The sequence below is a fragment of the Mesoplodon mirus genome, assembly GCF_964341445.2.
Source record: "Mesoplodon mirus genome assembly, chromosome: 9".
Lineage (NCBI taxonomy): Eukaryota > Metazoa > Chordata > Mammalia > Artiodactyla > Ziphiidae > Mesoplodon > Mesoplodon mirus.
The window spans coordinates 103938153-103962287 of record NC_138985.1 but is presented as its reverse complement, the minus strand read 5'-3'; the positions used below and the strand labels follow the sequence as shown (position 1 = coordinate 103962287).

The 24135-nt window shown below is 45.5% G+C and overlaps 1 protein-coding gene and 1 long non-coding RNA gene across 4 annotated transcripts; one reads left to right on the top strand and one right to left on the bottom strand.

The window, feature by feature from the left end:
- Window positions 1–985: 985 nt before the first annotated feature.
- GSTK1 (glutathione S-transferase kappa 1) lies at window positions 986–5773 on the bottom strand. 3 transcript variants are annotated; one of them, XM_082632585.1, is made up of 8 exons: window positions 5522–5773; window positions 4643–4724; window positions 4315–4443; window positions 3903–4003; window positions 3698–3733; window positions 2028–2144; window positions 1582–1675; window positions 986–1303 (listed from the first exon to the last, which is right to left on the bottom strand). In XM_082632585.1, the coding sequence occupies exons 1-8, from the start codon at window positions 5756–5758 to the stop codon at window positions 1254–1256; spliced, it is 846 nt and encodes a 281-aa protein (XP_082488711.1). In that variant the 5' UTR covers window positions 5759–5773; the 3' UTR covers window positions 986–1253. The 3 variants fall into 3 exon arrangements, with proteins under 3 accessions (XP_082488711.1, XP_082488713.1, XP_082488712.1); XM_082632587.1 differs by lacking the exon at window positions 5522–5773 and adding an exon at window positions 5249–5398; XM_082632586.1 differs by lacking the exons at window positions 986–1303; window positions 1582–1675 and adding an exon at window positions 1682–1816.
- LOC309810512 lies at window positions 5337–23205 on the top strand. The gene is made up of 5 exons (XR_014295008.1): window positions 5337–5372; window positions 5914–6037; window positions 19916–21000; window positions 21097–21179; window positions 22475–23205. It is a non-coding gene; the product is annotated as an uncharacterized lncRNA (long non-coding RNA).
- Window positions 23206–24135: the final 930 nt, after the last annotated feature.

Sequence of the window (24135 nt, the reverse complement as noted above, 5' to 3'; positions counted from 1 at the left end):
TTTGTTTTAATTTGCCCTTATGTTTCCCCATATTTTTATCTTATATTAGCTGCACATGTCACAAATCTCCTTTGGAGGAAGGAGTGCTTATTTGGAGATGTACTTCTGACATTACTTCACAGGTAAGCCTGGTAGGATGATTTGAAGTCCTGGAGTATGCTGGAATAATGAAAGAGTGGGGAGAAGAGGAAGACAGAAAGTGATAGGGGATAAGAGGGGAAAATGGGATATGAGATGAGAAAGCCAGAGTGAAGCAAAGGGAAGATAGCATCTCCTCTTAAAGCCCCTTGAGCCATCTAAGTCGCCACACAGGCATCCAAGTGTGGTTTCAGCTTCTAAACAGAGTATTGTCAAAGAAGTCCAGACCCTATCGAAACACAAGGCATTCTGATTATCGTACAGTGGGCACAGAAAGAGCAGGGACTTTGGATTAATAATTGGGGGAGTGGGAAAGCTATAGGTTTGTGTGGGAGGTAACAGGGGTCATAATAGGCCGGGAGAAAGGCCTGAGTTTTCCTTGGGATCTGCTTTGTGGGTGAGGGGGAGGAACCATGAGGGGATGAGCAACTTCAGGCCGTGGCAGCTCCGGCCAGTCTCCTTGCCTGGCCGTGTCCTGGTTTTGCTGGTCAGAGTAGCGGGACCCCGTTTAAATATCTGGGCGCAATCTCAGTCGTGCTCTGGTTCCCTCCAGCCTTCCTTCCCCAGGGGCTTCTGGCCCCAGCCCTGTCTCAGGCACCATGGCTGGTCAGAAGACAGTGCCCAACTGGTTAGTGGCAAAACCCATCCGGCTTAGTTTTCTGTCTCTGACAGACTCAGGAAGCTTCTGTAGAAGAGAAAGAGGGACTGTTTCCCGCTCTCTCCACATAAGCTGCCCCAAGGTGGGCAGGGGGCTGGGAGCACAGTGAGCTGCTCTTCTCAAACGCCTAGAATGGCCCGGATGTGAACGCAGGAACAAGAGCACACAAACACCATGGAAGACACAGACTCAGAAACATGACGCCTAATAGCGTTAGGTTTATTTTGTGGGAAGCAGAGTCTGGGGCTCTCGAGAGGCACTCGTGAGGCACAGAAGTAACAGCAGCCGTGAGACTGATGGTAGATGGTGAACTGCAGAGCCCCTCGCCGGCATCCCCCAGGGCCAGGGAGGAGCCTCTATCAGACAGGAAACCAGAGTCCCAGGGCCCCACGGTAGAGGAGGGGTAGGGAGATAGTCTGCTTTTTTATACCAATAATCCTGCTGCTTCTGGGCTTCCTTAAAGTCTGGCAGTTACAGCTGGAGGCACAGGGCCCATCCACTTCTCTCCTGGATGGAGAAAATCATGCCAGAGGTTGGCCGCACAAGCCCCTGGGGCTTCTCTAGGACGAGCTCCGCCTGGCTTCAAGGTACAGAGGCTTCCTTCTCTCCTGTGGGAGAAGGTGGCCCCCTCCCCATTCTACCTCAGGCACACCTGTGTCTGTATGAGGCTCCATTACTGAAAGGGCCTAGAACGTTCTTGTTTTTGCTCTGAATCCATCCTTCTGGGCAACTGCTATCGCGCAGGGGTGGGGTCAAGGGCAGCTCAGCATGAACCTGTAACTTACCCAGAAGATGTGCCAGCAACTCCATCCGGTCAGAGCCAAACAGCATGTAGGTTTCATCATCCAGGTGGGCCACAGTGACAGGCAGCCCAAAGGCCTGGAGAAAGCAGTCAGCGTGCAGGAAGGAGGGTGACGGAGCAGGTGGTTATTGGGCTGCCGTTGCAGGCTGCACATCAATACTGGTCTGAGGTCACAGACACAAAGCAGCCAGAGGTGTCCGATAAGAGGCTCCGGGTCTCTGGGGAGAGTTTTGTGTCTCCTCTCTCACCATCTAGCTCCCTCCCTTCCTTTCCTGGGGTCCAGGGAAAGGAAGGGAGAGGGTGAGGGTGGTCTGGGAGAGCCAGGAGGGCTCACGGTTGGTGAGCAGCTTTTGGACAGGAGCATGGGGACATAGCCGAGAGCCTCACCCTGTCTCAGCATTGGGGCTGGGGACATACAGAGTTGCTCACCCCGTATTTGCAGGCTGCCTCAGTGGTCTCCTTGAGCTGGTTCTTCACCTGTGGTGTTGAGACCCTTTCCAGAAGTTCCCGGGCTCGTCCCGTGGACATGCCAGCCTTCTCTGCGGCCTGAAGGGATGGGGTAGGGAACACAACTGTGTCTGCATTAGTGGGGGAGGGGAATCTTAGGAAAAAACTTTTTTAAATTTTCTGTCCCCATGTTATCCTGGCAATGCCTTTACCCACCCATGAGTGGAGGTCTATCCTTGCCAACCGGGGCTGTTTTTCCCTTCAAAATCACGAGATGGGTGGAAAGAGTGGGTGGCAGAGGCATAGTTGCAGAAATTTAATGCCAGAGGGCATCTTAGAGACCAGCTTCCCAACCACTTTGTCAACAGATGAGGAGCCTGAAGTCCAGAAACGGTACATGTCTTGGTCAGTGTTGAAGAGCTTGTTAGTAGCAGAGCCAATGCTAGAATCTGAGTCCCCTGACAGTAAGTCTGGGGCTCATGCCTTCCTACTTCTTAGAACTCCTGAATCAAGGGCTGGGCTCTAATTCCTATAGAATTTCCTGCGGACTCTGGACAAGGCACACGGCTACAGCTATGAGTGTCTGGCTTCAAGAGAACGTTGAAGGCTTCAGTTTGGGGTTTGCTGGGATCGGTGGCTCTTCACGTTGGCTACACATATGAGAATCTCCTGGGGGAGCTTTTGAAAATCCCAGTTTGCATGTCATCCCTGAGAACAATTACATCGGAATTTCTGGGCGGTGGTGCCCAGGTGATTTTAATATACAGCCAGGGTTGACAACCACTGTGATCTGACCTCCACGACCTGGACTGGGAAATGCAAAGTCATCCATGACGTTGTCTTTGACCACATGAGGAAATTGTGTTCTGACCAAGGGTTCAATAATAGGGCAGTGGTTAAGTAAACAAATCCACTGAATGGAATGCTATGCGGAAACTAACAATTATACTCTCCAAGAGTGTTAAGTGGCATGGAAAATGTTAAATATTAAGTGAAAAAGCAAGCCTATGCATAGACTTTGCAAGAATAAAAACATGAAGGATATATCGGGCATGCTTTGTATGTTTAACTGTTTTGTGACTTGTCGTTTTATCTATTACATTTGAATATGCCTCAACTGTCTTTTGTAAACTTAAGGAAAAAAAAATATGGTGTTGAATTTTCCGATTTAATCCTGCAGAAACACTTACTTTTTATAGCCCTATCTATGGCTGGCACACATTTTAACGTTTTGAGCTATTTCCATTTTTCTCACTCAGGCTTCTGCATAATTTTGGCTTGAGTCAGTTATCTTTGTCTTTTTAAAGCCTGTTTCTAAAGGCTCCTGGATGTGATGGTGAGGTCTGTGTTGGAGTCTTTGGGGCCAAGACTTGCCAGTACTTCACATCTGCAGGTGCCAACATTTAACACCTCTCTCCCACTGACTTCTTGCATCAAATACGTGCTGCCCATGTAGAATGTTGCACTTCCTCTTTCAACCATGGGATAGTCTTTCGCGAGCCCTCTTAGTTCCAACCCTTTAGTAATTTGGCCTATCAAAGGTCCTTTCTCCCCAACTATGACCTCTTCCACCCAGTAAGAAAACGATGTCCTCTTTGCCCCTGGATGTCAACTGTCCTCAGACTCCCCACGGGAGGAGTGGGGACACTCACGGCCAGGATGCTCTGGGGCTCTGTGATGTCTTCGTCCTGGAAGAAAGAGGACACTCAGTATGAGGGGGTGGCGAGGTGAGGGGCGTGATGGAGGACACTAGGTCAGTGAATGATGGGGAAGGCAGGACCTGGACTGAACCTAGGGCAGGGTCATCAAATCATCCAGGGTCTCCCTGCAGGTGGGTTCCCAGAGCCCCGCCCTCACCCGAGACCAGATGCGCATCCACAGTTCCCTGGACACTTTCTCCAGCAACTCCGGGTGCTCCAGTTTCACGACGGTGAGGAAGCGCATGGCTGTCAAACTTCCTGTGGGGCGGAGGCACTCAGAGGTAGGGCTCCTCTAGCTTGTTTCCCCATGGAAGACCAGCTCTTTCCTGCTTCTGACACCCCCCAGTGCTCCAACGCCCTCAGGCTCCCACCCAAGTTTCTGATAACCCGTTTGTCCTGCTCTCCCTCCCCTGACATCCTCAAACCTTCTGCTCCCTGAACTCTGATCCTGAGTTTTCCCAAGGCTTGTTTCACTTAATGGAATCACCCGAACCCCTCCTTTCTGGCCCTGCAATCTCCAAATCCACTCCTCTCTACTTGAGGCCCCATCTATATCCCACTCTCTTCACCTTTTTCAAAGATCACATAGAAGAAATCCTTGGGTAAGTGGATGGGAACCTGGAGATGCTGTCCCAGGAGCCTAACGTCATTTTTCAGGTATAAGCCTTTGCGGGGAAGCAAAGCTGGCGGCTGGTTTCCTGCAAGTGGAAAGCTGGGCTCACTGGTGAGGGACGACCTAAGGGTCCCAGGACTGGGGGACCCCTACCGGGGTTTCAGGCAGAGGGCATGTTACTAGCTGCTGCCACCAATATGAAGACCCAGTGGAGGGCCACTCCCCTGGGCCTTTGCAATCAGTCTTCCCTCAAATCCCTGCCGAAAACGCTGCTGCCTTCATACCGCTGTCTTTCATGATCCCTGCAATTAAGGTCGGGCGCAGCTGCAGGCTGACGTTCCAGATGTTCTTATACCGGCACAGGACCTGCAGGGCGGGGGCGAAGATAAGAGAGTGAAAACGGCTGAGGGAGGAAAGGGTGCTTCACGGCAGTCATCAGCCAGAAGCTATAGGCGCAGACAAGGGGTTATGAGGACGTCCTAAATTGTTTGGTTTGAAAGGGCAAAACTCTCTCCACTGCTAGAAATCGACCCCACGACCTTTGCTCCTGTGGGCAGTTTTTAATCTGTTCTTCACTCCCCCCCACCCCACCACCAAACGGAAATCGGAGGGCTACGAAGAGGGCTTATATCCTTATTCTCTAAAGTTGATCATCTTCTTAACCACTGGGGGAAGACCCTGCCTTAGGCTATAAGGGTTCGACCTGGAGCCAGTGATCGTATCCGGTTTACCAACAAAGTGACCTTCAGCCTGGCTCTCTAACTGCTTGTCCTAAACCGCGTCGGGCAGCGCCAGGAATTTCACGAGATTGCGGTCCCTACGCCCTTCGCTCGCCCTTCCTTCTGCCCTCGTCCTCCAAGCCCCGGCTGAAGCGGCTCCCCCGGCGTCACCTCGAAGGCCAGCCAGGAATAGGGGGACAGCACATCGTAGAAGAGCTCGAGAGTCCGCGGCAGCGGCCCCATGGTGCGCCTGGGCGCAGTCGAAGCCAGCGCGGCCCCGGAAGCGCGCCGGCGGGTACTTCCTTCCTCCTGCGCCCGGCGGCCCCGCCCCGCCGCCCGGCCTCCCCAGGAGGACCGCCCCGCCCCGCCCCGGCCGCGCAGCCTCGCAGGGGAAACCCGCCCCCGGGACAGAGTCAGGTGGTTGGTCGGAGTGTGGGGGGCTACCTGAGGGCGGCCGCGGAGGGCGAGGGTGAGGGGCGTCCCCCGGGGAGCTCGCTGCTGTGGTGACCCGCCCACCTCGTGGTCACCGCCCGGCCCTGGGGTGGAGTGTGGGGCAGAGGGGCGTGGTGTGAGATGCCCTTGCCTCTTGCTTAGCTGTGCACCTCTGGCAAGCCTGTTGACCTCTCTGAACCACAATATCCTCGTCCCTCGTAAAAATAGGCATAAAAATACGGGATACATAATGATAACCCTACCTATAGACTTGTGAGGAGTGAAAGAGTTCCTGTTCACGTTAGATATTAGTGTTGGTTGGTAGTTACAAGAACTTTCTGGGACGGGCAGAGTAAGAAGTGCCCCAATGATACTTTTGTTTGTTTTGTTTTTAATTTCTCAAGAGTTTAGGACGATGTCTGGAATATATTTGCTAATCAATACATCTTGTGAGTGAGTGAAGGAAAGGAGACCTTACTGCACCGATAATTGGAGGGATAATGGGAATGGTCGGCCCTACTTTTACCGGTAAGTATGTCACGTTGTCTTATACTGGGATTACATTTAATGCAAAGAAGCAGAACTTTCTAAGTTCCATTTAATTTTATTAAAATTATTTTTAGTATTACTACTTTTATGAATTTTAAAACATAATAAACCTTCCACTTCTCATTTGTGCGCAGTGGAAAAACAACCCTAGGCCTTCAGGGTACAAGGACACAGTGGAAACCTTTACATAGAGTAAAACAAAGAAAATGGAAGGAGAAATGAGGTTATCTTCACTCACTTTCACATTAAACTAGTTGCTTGATGATCACTGAAACTGAAAAAAATTATACTTTGTTTTCCTCCAATAATACTGATATTAATTTAAAAGTATCCAAGAGCTAATTTAGCCCGGTAATAAGATTTTATTTTGAAAATACCTTTATATTTGGAAATAATTTTAGACTTACAGAAGAGTTGTAAAGGTAGTACAAAGAGTTTCTGCATATCCTTCAACCAGCTTCCCCTAATGTGAACATTTTACATAACCATGGTATAACACCAAAACTGAGAAATTAACACTTAAAAATTAACTAGATTACAGGCTTCATACTGCACCCGTCTTTCCACTAATGACTTTTTCTGCTCCAGGAACCAGTTCAGGGTACCCCACAGCATTTAGATGTCGTGTCTCTTTAGTCTCCTCTCTTTTTTTTCCCCCCAAGTTTTTATTTATTTATTTATTTTTGGCTGCTTTGGGTCTTCGTTGCTACACACGGGCTTTGTCTAGTTGCAGCAAGCGGGGGCTCCTCTTCCTGCGGTGTGTGGGCTTCTCATTGCAGTGCTTCTCTTGTTGAGGAGCATGGGCTCATAGGGGCGTGGGCTTCAGTAGTTGTGGCTCACGGGCTTCAGTAGTTGTGGCTCACAGGCTTCAGTAGTTGTGGCTCGCGGGCTCTAGAGTGCAGGCTCAGTAGCTGTGGCACACGGGCTTAGTTGCTCCTCGGCATGTGGGATCTTCCCGGACCAGTGATCGAACCCATGTCCCTGCACTGGCAGGTGGATTCTTAACCACTGCGCCACCAGTCCTCTTATCTATGAAAGTGTTTTGGCTTTTTCTTGTGTTTTCTGATCTTGACACTTTTGAAAAGTATTGGGCAAGTATTTTGTAGAGTGTCCCTCAATTTGGCTCTGGTGTTTTCTCGTGCCAAGGCTGGGGTTATGGATTTGGGGGGAGTATACCACGGAGGTGAAGTACTCTTCTCCTGCACTCGAGTCAGGGGGTTTCCAACATAAACATGATTTATTATCAGTGATGTTAACTTTGATCACTTGGTCACTGTTGATCAGTATTTCCCTCCTTTCTGTGTTCTATTCTTTGGAAGGAAGTCACTAAGTGCAGCCCACTCTGGGGGTGGGGTTAGGGGTTGGGTAAATTAAACCCACCTTCTGGAGGGAAGAACATCAAAGAATTTGTGGACATATGTTATAACCATCACAGTAATTAAGACATATTTTGGGGGGAGATACTTTGAGGCTTGCATAAGTCTTGTTCCTCCTTAAACTTTCACCTACCAATTTTATCATTTATCAGTAGAACTTGCCTGCAGCAATGATTACTGTGGTGTTCTAGTCAAGATTTTCTATTTCCCTCATTTCTTCTATGTTTATTAATTAGAATTCTTCTGAAAGGAGAATTGTCCCATTCACTCATTCATTCATTTGATGATTTATTTATATCACTGTGAACTCGTGGATATTTATTTTAAGAGTCATAGAATGGTAAACATTGATCTGAGTGTCTATACAGTGCCTCATGCACCATTATTATTATCACTGTTATGAATTAGATTGGGCCCTGTTGTGGGTAATATGGAGTGGGAACAACAACAAAAAATATGTACACTTCTGCGCAGAATGATCTGCACTTTGCTGAAAGGAGTGTCTTGGTACTGATTAGTTGGAACTAGAAATAGCAGTGTAAGTCAATGATTTAAGGTAGCTAAAGTAACTAATAGTAACAGAGGAACTAAACATGATGTACTTATCAAGCTTTGGAGGAGGGAGAGAAAGGGTAGCGTACGGAAACTAAATCCCAGCTTTCACACACAAGTTAGTGAAATAGCCTGCATTCAGAACATCGCTAGAGCTTTAATCATGTAATTTGGAGTTACATATTTGAAACCAGAAACGCTTTAAATAAGTTGCTTTTTAAAATCATTAAAAGATAGATTATTAAATGGTATGGGACAACTGGTAATTTTAAACAAAATGTAACCAGGCCCATACCTCACACCTTACACAAGGAACATCTCTAGATGGGTCAAATATTTAATGTTAGAGAAAGAAACCAATAAAGTACCTGAGGAACTTAGGGGAAAAAACCTTTAAAAAAATTCTGGGAGTAGAAACAGCTTTGCTAACTAGTACCAAATGCAGAAGCCTTAGAAGAAAAGATTTATATATTCAATTACATAAAATTTTAAAAAAATCTGTTTGGCAAAATCCAGCAAGTCAAAAAATAACTGGGAAAAATATCTGGGTTCATTTCACAGTCAGAAAGGTAGTTATCCTAGTGTAGAAAGAGCTAAAACATCAATAAAGTAAAAGAACAGAAGCCCAGTGGAAAAGCAGGCAAATGATATGAACAGAACATTCACAGAAATAGACAAATAGATGGCTCTAAAACACCAACCTGCTTGTATACACTTACGAAAACTGTGAGCTAAAATTACATTATGATATGTTTTCATCTATCAAGTTGGCAGAGATCAAAAAGGGTTATGACTCAGGTAGTTGGCAGGAATCCATGGAAAGTCATTGTCTTATGTAAGTGGTGGGAGTGTAAATCAGTACAACCTCTAAGCAGGGCAGTTTGGCAATATCTCTCTGTTTTAAAAATGCACACACCCTTTGACCTAGCAATTCCCTTTTTAAGAATTTATACTATAAACATGTTTACCTACATGCAATATGATGTGCTGTGAGGTTATTCCAGCATTGTTTGTCATAACAAAATATTGGAAAACTACCTAAATCTTCATCCATGTGGGTCTAATTCAATACACCAATATTTATAATATTTACAACTTTAAAAAGAATTTGGAAGCTCTTTATGTGTTAATATTGGATGATAGCCTGTATATTAAAAAGTGAAAGACAAGGTGTAAAACAGTGCAAATAATTTGCTATCTTTTTTTGCAGGGTTTAAATACTCTCTAAGTGTGTGGATATACACATGCCCATATCTGCTCATTGATACCGATAGATGGAGAGCTAAAAAACTGATAAAACCAGTTGCATTTGAGGAGGGAAGCTAGGTGACTGGGGGCAGGGCAGGAAGGAGACTTTTTGTTGTATATCATGTTTACTACTTTTTGATTTTTGACCCATGTGAGTATATTATCTACCCACTAAAGGAAGACACGAAAGAAGGACAAAGAGAGGAAGGAAGGAAGAAAAATTAAAAAAGGAAGGAAGGTGCCTTTAGGAATTTGTACTGGCAGAAAGGGGGGGAGGGGATTTCAAGGAGATTTACTTACATGATTTATTAGCTTTTGTATATTTTACTTTGATTTAAGGAAAATGTCAATTATGAAGGCCATGTAGCAACACATGTGACACAGTTTTAAGATATAATATTTTCCAAGATACAACTGAGTATTTACATCACTGGTTCTCAGCGCCTGACATTTTCCTAAGGATATGCCAAGGGTGATGTGAAGTTCTGTGTGCTAGCTTCCACACATAAGAAACCATACCAAAATGCAAGAGACTCAAGTTGACATTATTATGGTTCTAGTGTTGGAATATGCTGTGCTATATTAAAAGAGGTAAACCTTGGCAAACCAGGTTTTTTTGTTTTTTTTTTTGTGGTACGCGGGCCTCTCACTGTTGTGGCCTCTCCCGTTGCGGAGCACAGGCTCCGGACGTGCAGGCTGAGCAGCCATGCCTCACGGGCCCAGCCGCTCTGCGGCATGTGGGATCTTCCCGGACCGGGGCTCGAACACGTGTCCCCTGCATCGGCAGGCGGACTCTCAACCACTGCATCACCAGGGAAGCCCCAAACCAGGCATTTTAAATACGATTAATAACAAATTTAGTTGGAACATCTTGTAGCTCATCAGGACATACCAGTGTGACAACATCGCAGCCTGAGAACAGCTAATATACGCTGTCATTATACCCTTGTAAAATACTCACATATTGGACATAGGGACAAAACCAAAACACAATGGAAAAAATGAAAATAGCTGTATTAGGGATTATACATAATTTTCTTAATTTCTAAGACTCCCTCTCAGGCTTTGATAATCTCTTTTTCTTCCCCCTTCTAAAACAGCTTTATTGAGGTATAACTGACATACGATAAACAGCACATATTTCACGTGTACACTTTGCTAAGTTTCGACATATGCATACACCTGTGAAAGCTTCACCACAATCAAGATGTGAACATACCCATCCCCCCCCGCGTTTCCTGTGTCCCTTGGCAATAACCACACCCTGCATCCCCAAACAACCAGTGACCTGCTTTCTGTCACTAGAGGTTAGTTTGCATGAATCTTTCTGTCACTGTTAGATTAGACTTTTATACATTAAAGATATTTATATTCCAAAATAAATTTTAGAAGCCAGAGCCACTGTTTCCAGTTGTCACAATAGGGAGGTTGATTCCTGGAGATTAGAGAGAAGGAGCTCTATTAGGGATTGATTTTATGATTGACACCTGTGGAAAGGAAGGGACCAGAAGGGGAGGAGAGAGATGCTGGGCTGTGATGCTGTCTTAACAGAGGCCTCAGCCAACCCCCAAGGAATTCTGAAGCTGAGCTGGCCCTTCAGAGTTACCCCGAGTTGGGTGACTTGCTTGCCTGTTACCTGCCGCCCTCCTCCCCCAATAAACCTGTCATAGGATGTAAGCTGCCCTGGATAGAGGGCTTGACCTTGGCTGAGGTGACTTCCCACCTACAGGCTGTCAGCTGGCAACACCCCGTGAGATGGGGGTCATGTCTGAAAGGTGATCTGTGCAGAGCATCACAGTGCTCCTGATATAATAATTCTGACATTTTGCCCATCCTGGGGACTTCTTTAAAAATATTATTATTAGAGCAACACATGTCAAATCGTGGAAAGGGAAGGGGTGCTGAAATATTTTTAGAGATTTTTCTTAGAATTTGAGAGGACAATCCTTAAATTCAAGTGTAAAACACGATTCATTGGTTCATCGATTCACACTTCCATTCCACTAGAGCAGGATTTCTCAACCTCAGCACTACTGACATTTTGGACTGGGTGATTCTTGCTGTGGGAGCTGTCCTGTGCATTGTAGGATGTTTAGCTGCATCCCTGGCCTCTACCCACTAGATGGCGGTAGCATGCTCCAACCCCAGTTGTGACGAAATATATGCTAAGTGAAAGAAAACAGATGCAAAGGACTCCATATCATATGATTTCATTTATATGAAATTTTGAGAGAAGACAGTAAGCAGATCAGTGGTTTCTCCTGAGGCTGGGAGTAGGAGTGGGTATTGACTGAAAATTGGCACAGCGGAACTTTCTTTCCTTTTTTTTTTTTTTAAATTTATTTATTTAATTAATTTATTTTTGGCTGCGTTGGGTCTTTGTTGCTGGAGTGGGCTTTCTCTAGTTGCGGCGAGCGGGGGCTACTCTTTGTTGCGGTGCGTGCGCTTCTCATTACAGTGGCTTCTCTTGTGGAGCACGGGCTCTTGGCGCGTGGGCTTCAGTAGTTGTGGCGCACGGGCTTAGTTCCTCCGCAGCATGTGGGATCTTCCCGTATCTCCTGCATTGGCAGGCGGATTCTTAACCACTGCGCCACCAGGGAAGTCCACAGCGGAACTCTCTGAGGTCATATAATTACTAGATGTCTTCTCAGGGTTTGAATCACCCCACTGCATTGGATGGACCACATTCTGTATATCCATTCACCAGTTCATGGGCATTTGGATTATTTGCAGCTGTTTACCATTATGAACAACGCTGCCAGGATTATTTGCATACAAGTTTTCTTGTGAAAAAGTTTTTATTTCTCTTGGATAGATACCTGGCAGTGAAATTATTGGGTCTAACAATCAGTTTATGTTTAACTCTTTGAGAAACTGACAAACTGTCCACCCAAATGGCTGTTCAGGTAGGTACTATTATCACCCTGGTCCCTGTTTTATTGATGGGGAACCTGAGGCATGGAGAGATTCAGAAACTTGCATAAAGTCATAAAGCCTATAAGTGGTGGAGGTGAGAATTGAACCTGTGGAATTTGGAGCTGGTCTCTGTGAACCTGACCCTAAACTTTGGTGGCCACTTCCTGGGTTGGAGACTGCTCTCCGTTTCAAAGAATGCACCTTGTGTTCTTTCCCTGACCAGATTTTGGTTTTGAAACTGCTAGAGAACATGTTATTCAGCTCTGTCCCTGGGAATTGTGCCTGAAAGAATGTCTGTGATGTCCTTTTCCTTCCAAGGTCATTCCCTAAGCAAATTTCAGGCCACTCAAGTATTTCTATCTTCGTGTTCCTTCCATGAGAAAAATGAACAAACCTAGCAAGTGTTTTGCAAATGGGATTTGTAAACTCTCCAGTGATCGAGTCCCTTTCTTGGACCAAGAAACACATCCTTAGGACAAAATAACATTCTAGCTACTGGCTCAATGTGTGTGTCTGGTGGATTTTTTTTTTTTAATGCGGCAGCTGGTAGCCAACAGTACACGTGCCGATGATGGTGTGTGGGCCGACTTGCAGCCACTCACGGGCCAGTTGCTCAAAAGACCCTTTGCATCTGACTGGTTACACCTCCTGATTTCAAAGGCCAGCACAGTCATCACTCGCGCTGCTTCCAAGATTTGATATGATCACCACTGTCTGTTCCCTTCCGTTGCTGAGGACTGCAAAAGGATGCCACAGCCCTGCCCCTTCTCCGTGCTCTAAACAAACCAGGGGGGAGATGCATGTTTAGGCCTTTAGGTTACTGTACACATGCTTGACAATATGCACTTTGAGGGATTGTTCTTAAAGAGATGTGAACTACCTTGAGAGAGTGTTGATCACAGTTAAGGTTATGGTGAGGTTCTGCTGGGGTCTTTGAGCTCTAATAATATATTCTTAGGGATGGGTGTTTTCTAGGTGTCTTTACTCTGGGAATTTTACTTGGCAAAAATCATACAGGCTGGTAGGAGGCACAACTGTGATCCTAACTCAGGTCCCAAATCTTAAGCCCTAAACCGTACTGCCCATCAAGACTCCTATCCTCCAGAATCCCTTTGTGAACCTGCAGGTTATGCTAAATGCCTCTCTTCTGGGTTCCTGTACCGCCCTGTGCATTCTCTTACCACGTCTTTGCCATAGTATATTGAAATGTTCAGTTTCTCCCATTGTATTGCAAGCTTCTGCAGGGAGGAAGACGTGTGTGTTGGTGTGTGCCTGTGTATGTGTATGTGTGTGTGTGTGTTTTAACCTCAGGTACCAAGTTAAGTTAATCATTCCCTTCAATTCATAGCTCACTATGACCATACATACAAGTCTCCACACTTTTTTTTTTTTTTAATTTATTTTTGGCTGCGTTGGGCGTTGTTGCTGCACGCGGGCTTTCTTTAGTTGCGGCAGGCGGGGTCTACTCTTTGTTGCAGTGCTAGGGATTCTCACTGCGGTGGCTTCTCTTGTTGCGGAGCACGGGCTCTAGGCGCGCGGGCTTCAGTAGTTGTGGCATGCGGGCTCAGTAGTTGTGGCTTGCGGGCTTAGTTGCTCTGCAGCATGTGGGATCTTCCCGGACCAGGGCTCGAACCCGTGTCCCCTGCATTGGCAGGCGGATTCTTAACCACTGCGCCACCAGGGAAGTCCACACACTTGTTTTTTTAATTTAATTTTCTCTTCCACTCCTCCGCCCCTCATATTATTATGGCTAATAACAACCTCAGCGCTTGCTGATGGGCATGAAGTGTTTTTATTGACTCTGCTCATCCTCACAAGAGCCCCACTGAGTAGTCAGTTACTATTATTATGTCTCATTCTTCAGATGAAGAAACTGATTAAACACAGAGGTTGAGAGACTTGCCCAAGGTGACCGAGCAAGTAAAGCAGCAGAGGCAGGATTTGAAGCCAAGTGGTCTGGCTCCAGAAGCCCTGTTCTGTGCCTTTCCCAGACGCGCCGCTGTGGGTGATGACATCCCACAGCTGTTCTACCGCTGTTCTGTGTGGGAGGTGTTTTCCATATGCGTAGGTGGTGCTGGGCTACAGATCTTTTTTTTGCTTGTTTGGCATCCAGTTTATTTTGAAAGTGAAGATACGGAACCGTTCCATCACCCCCCGAAATACCTCCTGCTGCCCCTCTGTAGGCTACAGATCTTGTTCGCTTCTTCCACTCGTCTCTGCACCCTCTCCACGGTGCTGTTTGTCCCTCTAGCTTACTGAGAGTGACAGCTCCATGCCATCCTGCACCGGGCACCCACTGTACCTTGCTGACCCGTCTCCTCTCTCGGGGTGCCTTCAGCTCCGACCTCCACAAATCATGCTGTGAGGGCCATCCTTATCTCTGTTCCCCATGAACTTGTGCTACAGTTTCTTTTTTGGAATGTACCCGGGAATGAGTTTCTCAGTCAAAGCATGTGTGAATCTTTTATTTCACCAAGTCCTGACGGATTGCTCTCCAGAATGACGGTGCAATTTCACACCCCTTCCAGCAGCCCCAAGCTTTCTTTTCTTCACATCCTTGCCAACATTGGGTAATTTTTGGCCATTCTGATGAATGTGAAGTAGTATATTATTGTTGTTTTAACTTGGGTATTTCTGGTTACAGGTGAGGATGCTGACCTCTCCTGTTGTGCGTTTGAGTTTCCTCTGCCTCTGTGTGTGTGTGTGTGTGTGTACCCCAGTTTTCCTTGTACAGTCTAGCTAGTGGTCTCCTATGTTGTGAATATTTTCTCCCTGACTGTCATCTGTGCCTTTCATTGAATGGAACTCCAGCCAATTTTTGAGCTTTTGGGATCTTGCCATTCCTCACCCTTTAGTCACAAAATTATTCTATATTTTCTTCTATTCATTTTACCTTTCACATTTAGGTCTTTTATCCATTTGGATTTACCTTTGTATAAGGTAAGAGGAAGGGATCCAACTTTATTTTCTTCCCAACAGTGAGTCTCATTCATAGTACCACTTAATGAATGATCCATCCTCTGCCCACGTATATGTGGTTCACATGTTATCATATCTGCATTCCCATGGATAAATGAGTCCATTTTTATGCTCATTTTCCTGTGTATTAGTCTCACTATAACTTCGTAGTATGCCTTCATATCTGGTTGAGGTTAGTATGCCTTACTATCTAGTAGATGCCTCTATTCTTCTATATAAGTTTTAGAAATAAGTTGTTGAGTTCCTTTAAAAATTAATATTTTATTTCTGGAAAAATCTTGTAGATTTGTTGATAAGTAAGTTCCTTGCTTCTATATGATTCTTATTTACCTTTATATCCTTACTGCTTGGCCTAGTATCTTACATATACAGTAGCTAAGTAAATATTTATAGAACTGAACTATTGTTCAGTTGATTTAGGTCTCCTTTCTGAGCAGGGAAACGAGTGATGTGGTAATGGACGTCATATTTGAAGCCATCTTGTCTTCTTTTGAGCAAGGGGAGAGAGATGAGAGCAAATATCAGGGAGGTGACCCCTCTGTAACAGGGACAACTGCGACTTTGGTTTGATTTCTTATAAGATTGAAAATATTAATAGCTTCTGCCTAGAGTTTTGTCTTTAATATAAATTTATTTATTATTATTTTTGGCTGCGTTGGGTCTTTGTTGCTGTGCACGGGGTTTCTCTAGTTGTGGCGAGCGGGGGCTACTCTTTGTTTCAGCGCACAGGCTTCTCATTGCGGTGGATTATCTCTTTTTTTTTTTTTTTTTTTTTTTGCGGTACGCGGGCCTCTCACTGTTGTGTCCTCTCCCGTTGCGGAGCGCAGGCTCAGCGGCCATGGCTCACGGACCCAGCTGCTCTGCGGTATGTGGGATCTTCCTGGACCGGGGCACGAACCCGTGTCCCCTGCATTGGCAGGCGGACTCTCAACCACTGCGCCACCAGGCAAGCCCAGCGGTGGCTTCTCTTGTTGCGGAGCACGGGCTCTAGGCAGGTGGGCTTCAGTAGTTGTGGCTCGCGGGCTCTAGAGCGCGGGCTCAGTAGTTGTGGCGCACGGGATTAGTTGCTCCGCGGCATGTGGGATTTTCCCGGTCCAGGCCTCGAAACCATGTCCCCTGCATTGGCAGGCCGATTCTTAACCACTGCACCACCAGGGAAATCCTGCCTAGAGTTTTAGAGGTGGCTACACTCAAGGGTCAATAGCTGGGTTCCTAATGGATTTTCAGAGGAAAATATGAAGCTTAAACTGGAAGACGAAAGAGGAAAATTTTTGTCAGTTTATTCCTGTGATTGAATTAATGACTTGTTTCGTACCGAATTGCGAATACCTCTGCGGAAAGGGTTTTTGCTACAGAAATGAGGAGGGTGCCATCTAGTGGCAGTAAATTTATACAACACCATTTGATTTTCAGTCCCAAGTAATAACAGGAAATGCGTTACTGTACAGTGGCTGCAGTATGTTAGGCACTGTTCTAAGAATTTTGCACGTTACGACAGTAACCCCATGAGACAGACATGTTATTACCCTTATTTTAAAGATTAAGAAACTGAGGCTCAGAGGAGTTAGGCAACTTGCCCAAGGTCACAGAGGTACTGCTGTGTTAAAATCTGGACTGTGTGGCTCTGGAATCAGTATGTACAATCTTTCTGCTATTTTGCCCGAGAGGAAGAGGGAGTGTGGGGCTGTAATTGGCTCCTACCGCCAAGAGGGCGTAGATAGTGTGCATCTCTTCCCCGCGATCCATCCACTGACATCTCCTTGGTAGTTCAAAGTCCATCATGGTGGGAGAATTTACCCAATGGAAATCAGAAAATTCTACACATTAGGGATTTCTTTCTTTTTCTTTTCCTCCCTTCCCTCCTCCCTCCCTCCCCTCCTTCTTTCTTTCTTCTCTCTCCCTTTCTTCCTTCCTTTTTCTTTCTTTCTTTCCTTCTTTCTTTCCTTCCTTCCTTCTCTCTCTCTCTTTCTCCCTTTCTTTCTTCTTTCTTTCTTTCTTTCTTTCTTTTCTTTTGTTTCTTTTCTTTCCTTCTTTCTTCTCCAGAGAACCAATTTGCCTACACACCCTAGGTGAAAATGTCTGAGAAGGCAGACATACAGCACTAAGCTTTCTTTGAGAAATCTGGAAAAGAGATTTGGAAAGTAATTAAAACATAGTTTGGTGGGGGCAGGGGGGGATAAAGAGATCTTAAGACTTTTCTTCTTGATTTTTTATGTGAGAACAGAAACAGGTAGTTTATGACTAATGTAGAACTCCTTCAAATGAAGACAGACATATTGAAGAGTAATGTGAAATTGTTCAACTGCTTTATGAGAAGAGAAAACAGAATAGTTGCAGGGTCTGTGTGGCATCACAAATGGCCAAAGAGACAGAGGAGTCAGGAAAAACAAGCAGAACCATTTTTAGAGGAACTTAAGCTAAATACAGCGGGGCCTACTTAACCATTGTTGAAACAGGCAAAGTAGAATTGGAAGAGCTAAAATTCAGAGAACACACGTATGGCGATCTGAAGGCAATGAAATCACAGACTGAGAATGGTCATGGCATTTAGGGGAAATGACACAAAGTTGCTACAGTTTTCTACTTTAGAACCCACAAAATCCTTTGGGCTAAAGCTACTAGAAATTTTTGAATCATAGAATAACCCTACTCAAAACTTTCAATAGATGGTACTGACAAAATGTTGATAGTACTTGAGGCTTAATACATAGAGGATCCTCGTATATTTCTTCTCTTTTCTGTATGTTAGAAATTTTCCGTAATTAAAATTTAAAAAGAGAACTAAGCCCTTGTAAGTGTTTATATTCCGTAGAGTGAATAAAATAAAGCATCAAGATCTGTCAGAAAAAGTAGGCCTGAGATGCAGTTTGCAGGGCTTTGCATGCCAATCTGAAGATCTGTGGGTAACGGGAGCCCATTGGAGGATTTTAAGAAGGTGGCATGTATGTGCATGTGCAAAGTTCAAGTGTGTGCATATCTGCTCATAAAGGAAGGCCACTGGAGAGAATAGCATGACTGCAGTTGGAAGGTAATACTTGAAATCTGAATATCGCCTCAGTCATTGGGTGATGCTAGGGTGACCAACTGTTCTGGTTTGCCCAGATCCCTGGTGGCGCAGTGGTTGAGAGTCCGCCTGCCGATGCAGGGGACGCGGGTTCACTCCCCGGTCCGGGAAGATCCCACATGCCACGGAGCGGCTGGGCCCGTGAGCCATGGCCACTGAGCCTGCGTGTCCGGAGCCTGTGCTCCGCAACGGGAGAGGCCACAACAGTGAGAGGCCCGTGTACCGCAAAAAAAAAAAAAAAAAAAAAAAAAAAGCAGTGAATTCATCTTTCTTATTCTGTCCCAAGTTATACAAGTTTTGAATAAATAACATCTCCCCAAATTTCTTGCACATAATTATTGATTTCCATTGATTTGGTAGCATCTTCTGTTGGTGTTCATTCACGTTTATCTCTGATTTTAAGAGGTGAAAGCATCGGGGGCGTGTGGGCAGGCACTGCATTTATAGGGATGGGGGGCCGATTTATTTTTTATTTTTTGATCCTTTCTCATTTGGGGAGCTAGAATGGAGACACCTGTATTTTGGGGAGACTCTCATGGTGGAACCAAACACCAAAGGTTTCAGATTCTTAGCCATTAAGTTCAAAAACTTTGGTCCAGGTGTAGGATAGAACAGATTTGGAAGAATATGTGATTGGGGAACCATTTTCCTTTCACTTCTGTCTCAAGCACCACCATGCAGACTAGAAAATGCTTTTCCAAGTTAGGGAGGAATGAAAGAAGTGGGAGGGAAGAGTTGGAGAGGGTAAGCATCTCTCTGAGAGGGGCCCTACGTCTTGGCCCATCACTCATGGCTGCGCGGAGGTGTCAGTGGCAGAGGGGACCCTGCAACCTTGCTCCCGAGTCTCCCACAGCCCATCCATCCTTGGGAGAATCACTGTATCTTCCTTGTGTTCACAAAAAGGGTTTGGAAATTTGCTGATGGAGTTAGGAGATTCCAAGGGGGTCTGGTGGTCGGTCATACCAAGGAGGCTTTGCAAGCTTGGGTTCTGTTGAAGCCAGTGCAAGGACAGAGGAACATCCACCTCCTGCCCCACTCCAAGTCTCTGTTTGATCCCCAGACAACATATACCTCACCTCAGGGACGGTAGGAAGGAGGACCCCTAAGAAAACCTTGTAATCCTAGGGTTCAAGCCTACTGTGACTGAGAAAACACTAAAGAATAATTGGTTTAGGGAGCGGTGTCAACTCAGTGAGGGGGATGAACATGAACAAGATTTCCCCTTTAATCATAGTGCTCAGCTCTGTGCTGTTGAATCTATTCCCATCCTGTTGTCGAACCCAAGGTCCATGTGCCCGATGCACAGTGAGGCCAAACTGAAACAGAGTTTGGAGCAGAGAAAGGTTTATTAGTAGAGGAGGTGCTGACTCAGAAGATGGAGACCCAGATTCATCTCAAATCCAACTGGTTGGCTGGCTGGGGCGCGAGGTTTTTAAAGGCAAAAAAAGGTAAAGGGAGGGGGTCTTTGTGATCTCACCTTCCTAATAAGACCTCCGTTGCACACTTCCTGGCACTGTCGTGTGACTCGGGGTGTCCTTGGTGATTGTGATTGATCTATGAGCGCCTGCAAAGCAAACTAGTAAATCATGGTCTTGTGATCCCTTAACTTCTTTCCAGGAGAGAGCAAAAGCCTTGGCTGAAGCATTTTATTATTTACTCAGAGCTTTTGTGGTGGTTCAGAAGCTTCATTTCTTTTTCTTTTTCTTTTTTTTTTTTTTGCAGACCTCTCACTGTTGTGGCCTCTCCCGCCGCGGAGCCCAGGCTCCGGACGTGCAGGCTCAGCGGCCATGGCTCACGGGCCCAGCCGCTCCGTGGCATGTGGGATCTTCCCGGACCGGGGCACGAACCCATGTCCCCTGCATCGGCAGGCAGACTCTCAACCACTGCACCACCAGGGAAGTCCAGCTTCATTTCTTAATTAGCCCTCCTGGTGTCATCAAATTTTTTTTTTTTCGGTACGCGGGCCTCTCACTGTTGTGGCCTCTCCCGTTGCGGAGCACAGGCTCCGGATGCGCAGGCTCAGTGGCCATGGCTCATGGGCCCAGCCACTCCGTGGCATGTGGGATCTTCCCGGACCGGGGCACGAACTCGTGTCCCCTGCATCGGCAGGCGGACTCTCAACCACTGCGCCACCAGGGAAGCCCCTGGTGTCATCAATTTTAAGTTCACTTGGGGCAGCTGGTTGAAGCCACAGGACACTATCTCCACAGTTTGGGGTCATAAGTCAAGGCATTAGTTTAAGCTAACCATCATGGAAAAGATTTTGTTGGGCTTGCTTTTCCTTTGTTTCTGCATTCCCTCACTTCCCTAGTTGTAACTGTTTGAATCTGTGCTTTGGAACTCAAGGAAAGGTCTAGGAGTCTAAAACCTTTTCCTACAAACAAGAAACAGGAGACATGGAAAGGTTTTTGTACCCGGTGGGACCCCACAAGGTCCTGCTCAGTTTCAATCCTGTAGTGATATCTTGGGCAGGTTGCATCTTTCCTAGTCTTTTTTGATTATTACTACTCAATCCAATTTAGTGTTCATATTTGGTTTAAACCTTCTCCCTTTGTCCCAAGCACAGTTTGAGCTGAGATCCATCTGCTTGGGTTGGATGGGAATGGGGTAGGCTCTGAGACACCGGTCTCTCCTTCCTCTTCCTCCAGGGTGCTGGTGTGGAGAGGGGGGCCGGAAGATGTCTCATTATTTTACTGGCTGCTGTGGTAAATGTACTGTCTTGTGGGTGCTGCTTCCCCTACACTATCTGGCCGTGGTGCCTCTGGGGGCCAGGCATCCCTGTACTGGCTATCTCCTGAGGAGCACAGGTGAGTTCCTTGAGAGGGCTTTGTGGCACTGTCCAGCATGCTGCCCATGACTCAAGTCACCCTCCTCTTCTCTCCCTCCCCTCATCTTTTTTCAAGTATGACCGAGGTGGAGGGTTGCTGTTGGGATCCTGGCTGGTTACAGTAGGGCTGGCATTTCTGCATTTTTGTAAACTTTCAGGGTAAGTACGTAGCCTTAGTTCTTGGCTGCTTTTTAAATCTGTCCTTCTTAACCCTGTCTACATTACCAGAATTGCCTGAATTACCTGAAGGGCTTTAAAAAAAAATCCACACCCAGGTCTCCCACCCTCAAAAATTCTGAGCTGTTGTTCTGGAGAAAAGCTAAGCATTGGCATCTCCAAAGCTCCCCATTGCAAGTCTAATTTGGAGCAGGGGATGGTTGAGAACGACTACAGGTAAAGGGTACTTTCCTGGGTGGTTTATAGTGTGGGCTCTAGGGTCAATTCTGGGGCAACAGGAACCAAGCCCACCCAACATCTTTGTGGAAGTGACTGACTGACCCCCTGGAGGAAACTAAGAGGACAATTCTCCCACCAGGTAGAGGGATACTAGATCCAGAGGTTGAAAATTATAATATTTTTATTTATTTATTTATTTTTTGCGATACGCGGGCCTCTCTCACTGTTGTGGCCTCTCCCGTTGCGGAGCACAGGCTCCGGACGTGCAGGCTCAGCGGCCATGGCTCACGGGCCCAGCCGCTCTGCGGCATGTGGGATCTTCCTGGACCGGGGCACGAACCCGTGTCCCCTGCATCGGCAGGCGGACTCTCAACTACTGCACCACCAGGGAAGCCCTATAATATTTTTAAAAACTGAGATTTGAGCTTGTGAAAATCACTTCTACTCCATAGTGTTAGGAAAGCAAAGATATTTCTCATATCTCTATGAAAAGGAGGAAAAAGAAGATAAGTCTAGAGGGTCAAATGTTCTTTATAAACTGAAAACCATTCCTATGTGCTTATTTGGCAAAGGGTATGTGGACAAAAAAATATTGCTTGCCATTTTAGTAAACAAAGAGTTTTGTCTGCCATTACAGTAAACAATGAATTATGCCCACCATAATTATGCCCACACACCCCACTGTGTGCCCTGAGAGGAAATTCAGGATGGTGAAAAAAACTATCTGGCCCTAGATAGTTAAGATGCTTATCAAAGGAATAATTTCAATGGACCCAGACTTTTGCATCTTCCCATATGTAGAAAAGCACTAAAATCATTAACCTGACATGTCTGTTTTTTTGTGATTAGCAGTAATCGTTTGATGTTCAGCTACATGTTTTTTTTTGTTTTTTGTTTTTTGTTTTTCCCCAACAAAAACTGTATATCCTGGCTCTTCCCTTACCACTTTGGAACAGTTCCTTAGAGCTATGTGAGAGGCTGCCTCCCAGTCTATAGTCCGCAGTCATGTCCTTGAATAAAACATAACTCTTTAAGTTGTACCTTTTTTTTTTTCTTAGTCGACAAATGTAATTAAAGAAAACAGCCTAGATGCCCTATGAACTAAACCACTGTAAGAACAAAGACCAGGGATGTGGAAGAGATGTGATCAAAGCCTAATGCACTGCCAAGAGAACTGAAATGTCAACAAGGTTCTGGTTGTTCATAAAATAAGCAGTTATGCATTTAAGTGAAAAATCTGCCTGGGACATCAAAGTCTTCACAGACCGCAAGTTGTAACAGAGTATCTTTTGAATGTAGCGGAAACTGTGTGTCCTGAAAAGATGGAAGCACGTGCAAATGTAAGCGTAACTGGAAATGCTGTTGTTCAATGTCCTGGAAATATGGCTAGGAAACGAAAAGATAAATTGTGTGAAAAGTTTTAAACATTGTGACGTTTGCTGTTACAGCTGATGAAGGTACATATTTAGTAGTACTTAGATGTAATAATTAGCTCTATTTATTCACTCTGGGTTTGAGTTTTTTTTTTAATTAATTAAAATTTTTTTTTATTTTTGGCTGTGTTGGGTCTTTGTTGCTGCGCGTGGACTTTCTCTAGTTGCGGTGTCCCCTGCATTGGCAGGCGGATTCTTAACCACTGCACCACCAGGGAAGCCCCAAGGGTTTGAGAATTTCTATGATTGAAAATATTTTGGACAGCATGCCCATGACAGGCACAATACGAGGAAGCAATTAAGAAATTCATTTTTGTTAACAGAGGAAACTTTCAAACAATTTTATGTAGATGATGTTCCTGGGATAGATGATGCTCATATTGGACTTGCCATTAAATGTAAGTAACTGTCGTAAGTTATGTCGTAAGTTAATGTCGTAAGTTACATAAGGACACAGCTTTTACATCTACTCATTTGCATTATTCAGCAGAAATTGCTTTCTGCTGGAAGTTAAAAATGGAATACATCACAGACACAGAGCTCACCACCTGTAAGCTGGATCTCCTCCTAGGGTTTGGACCACAGAGTGTTCCAGGTGCTGTTTGATGAATTGGATACATAACACAGCAGTCTCCTCACGGCAGGTAGGTTGAGAGGCTTAGTCATGGCTGAAGCTAAGGAGTATTATTGAACTGTTGAAACAAACTCATTCACATCATCTGATGAAAAAAAAAATCTTTGCTTATGTTAAGCAGCAAAGATTGTTGTCACATACTTGGCCCTTTGGGTTGACAGACACTTTGAATATTTCCTACAAAGCCATCCACAGTAGTTATACAGCATTATGGAGACAGTTATCTGGCACAGTGTTACCTGGTCCTCTTTTCTGTGCTAGAATTAGTTTCTCGAACTGTAACTGATGGCCTGAATTCCGTGATGGATACACTGACCACTGACTTTCCAAAGTGGTTTATTGATCTCAACTCTGAAAATAACCTCCCACTGCTCTGTGCTCCTTTATCATTTCTTACCTATAATGTGGAAGATGATCCATGGTGTCATACAGGATGGAAAATTTAGAACAGTGACACTAGAAAGTCAAACTCCTGCAAATACCTTAGCAATCGTGCAGAGATTTTTTGAAAATCTTTGAAAATGCCTGTGTTTTTCAACGGCTCTTTTCCAATATCAAACATCACTTCTAGTCAAGACTACCTGTCAAGGCTGAATTCTGAGTTCATATCAAACTTAAAACAAGATTTAGCAATGAAATATTGCTGCCAAAG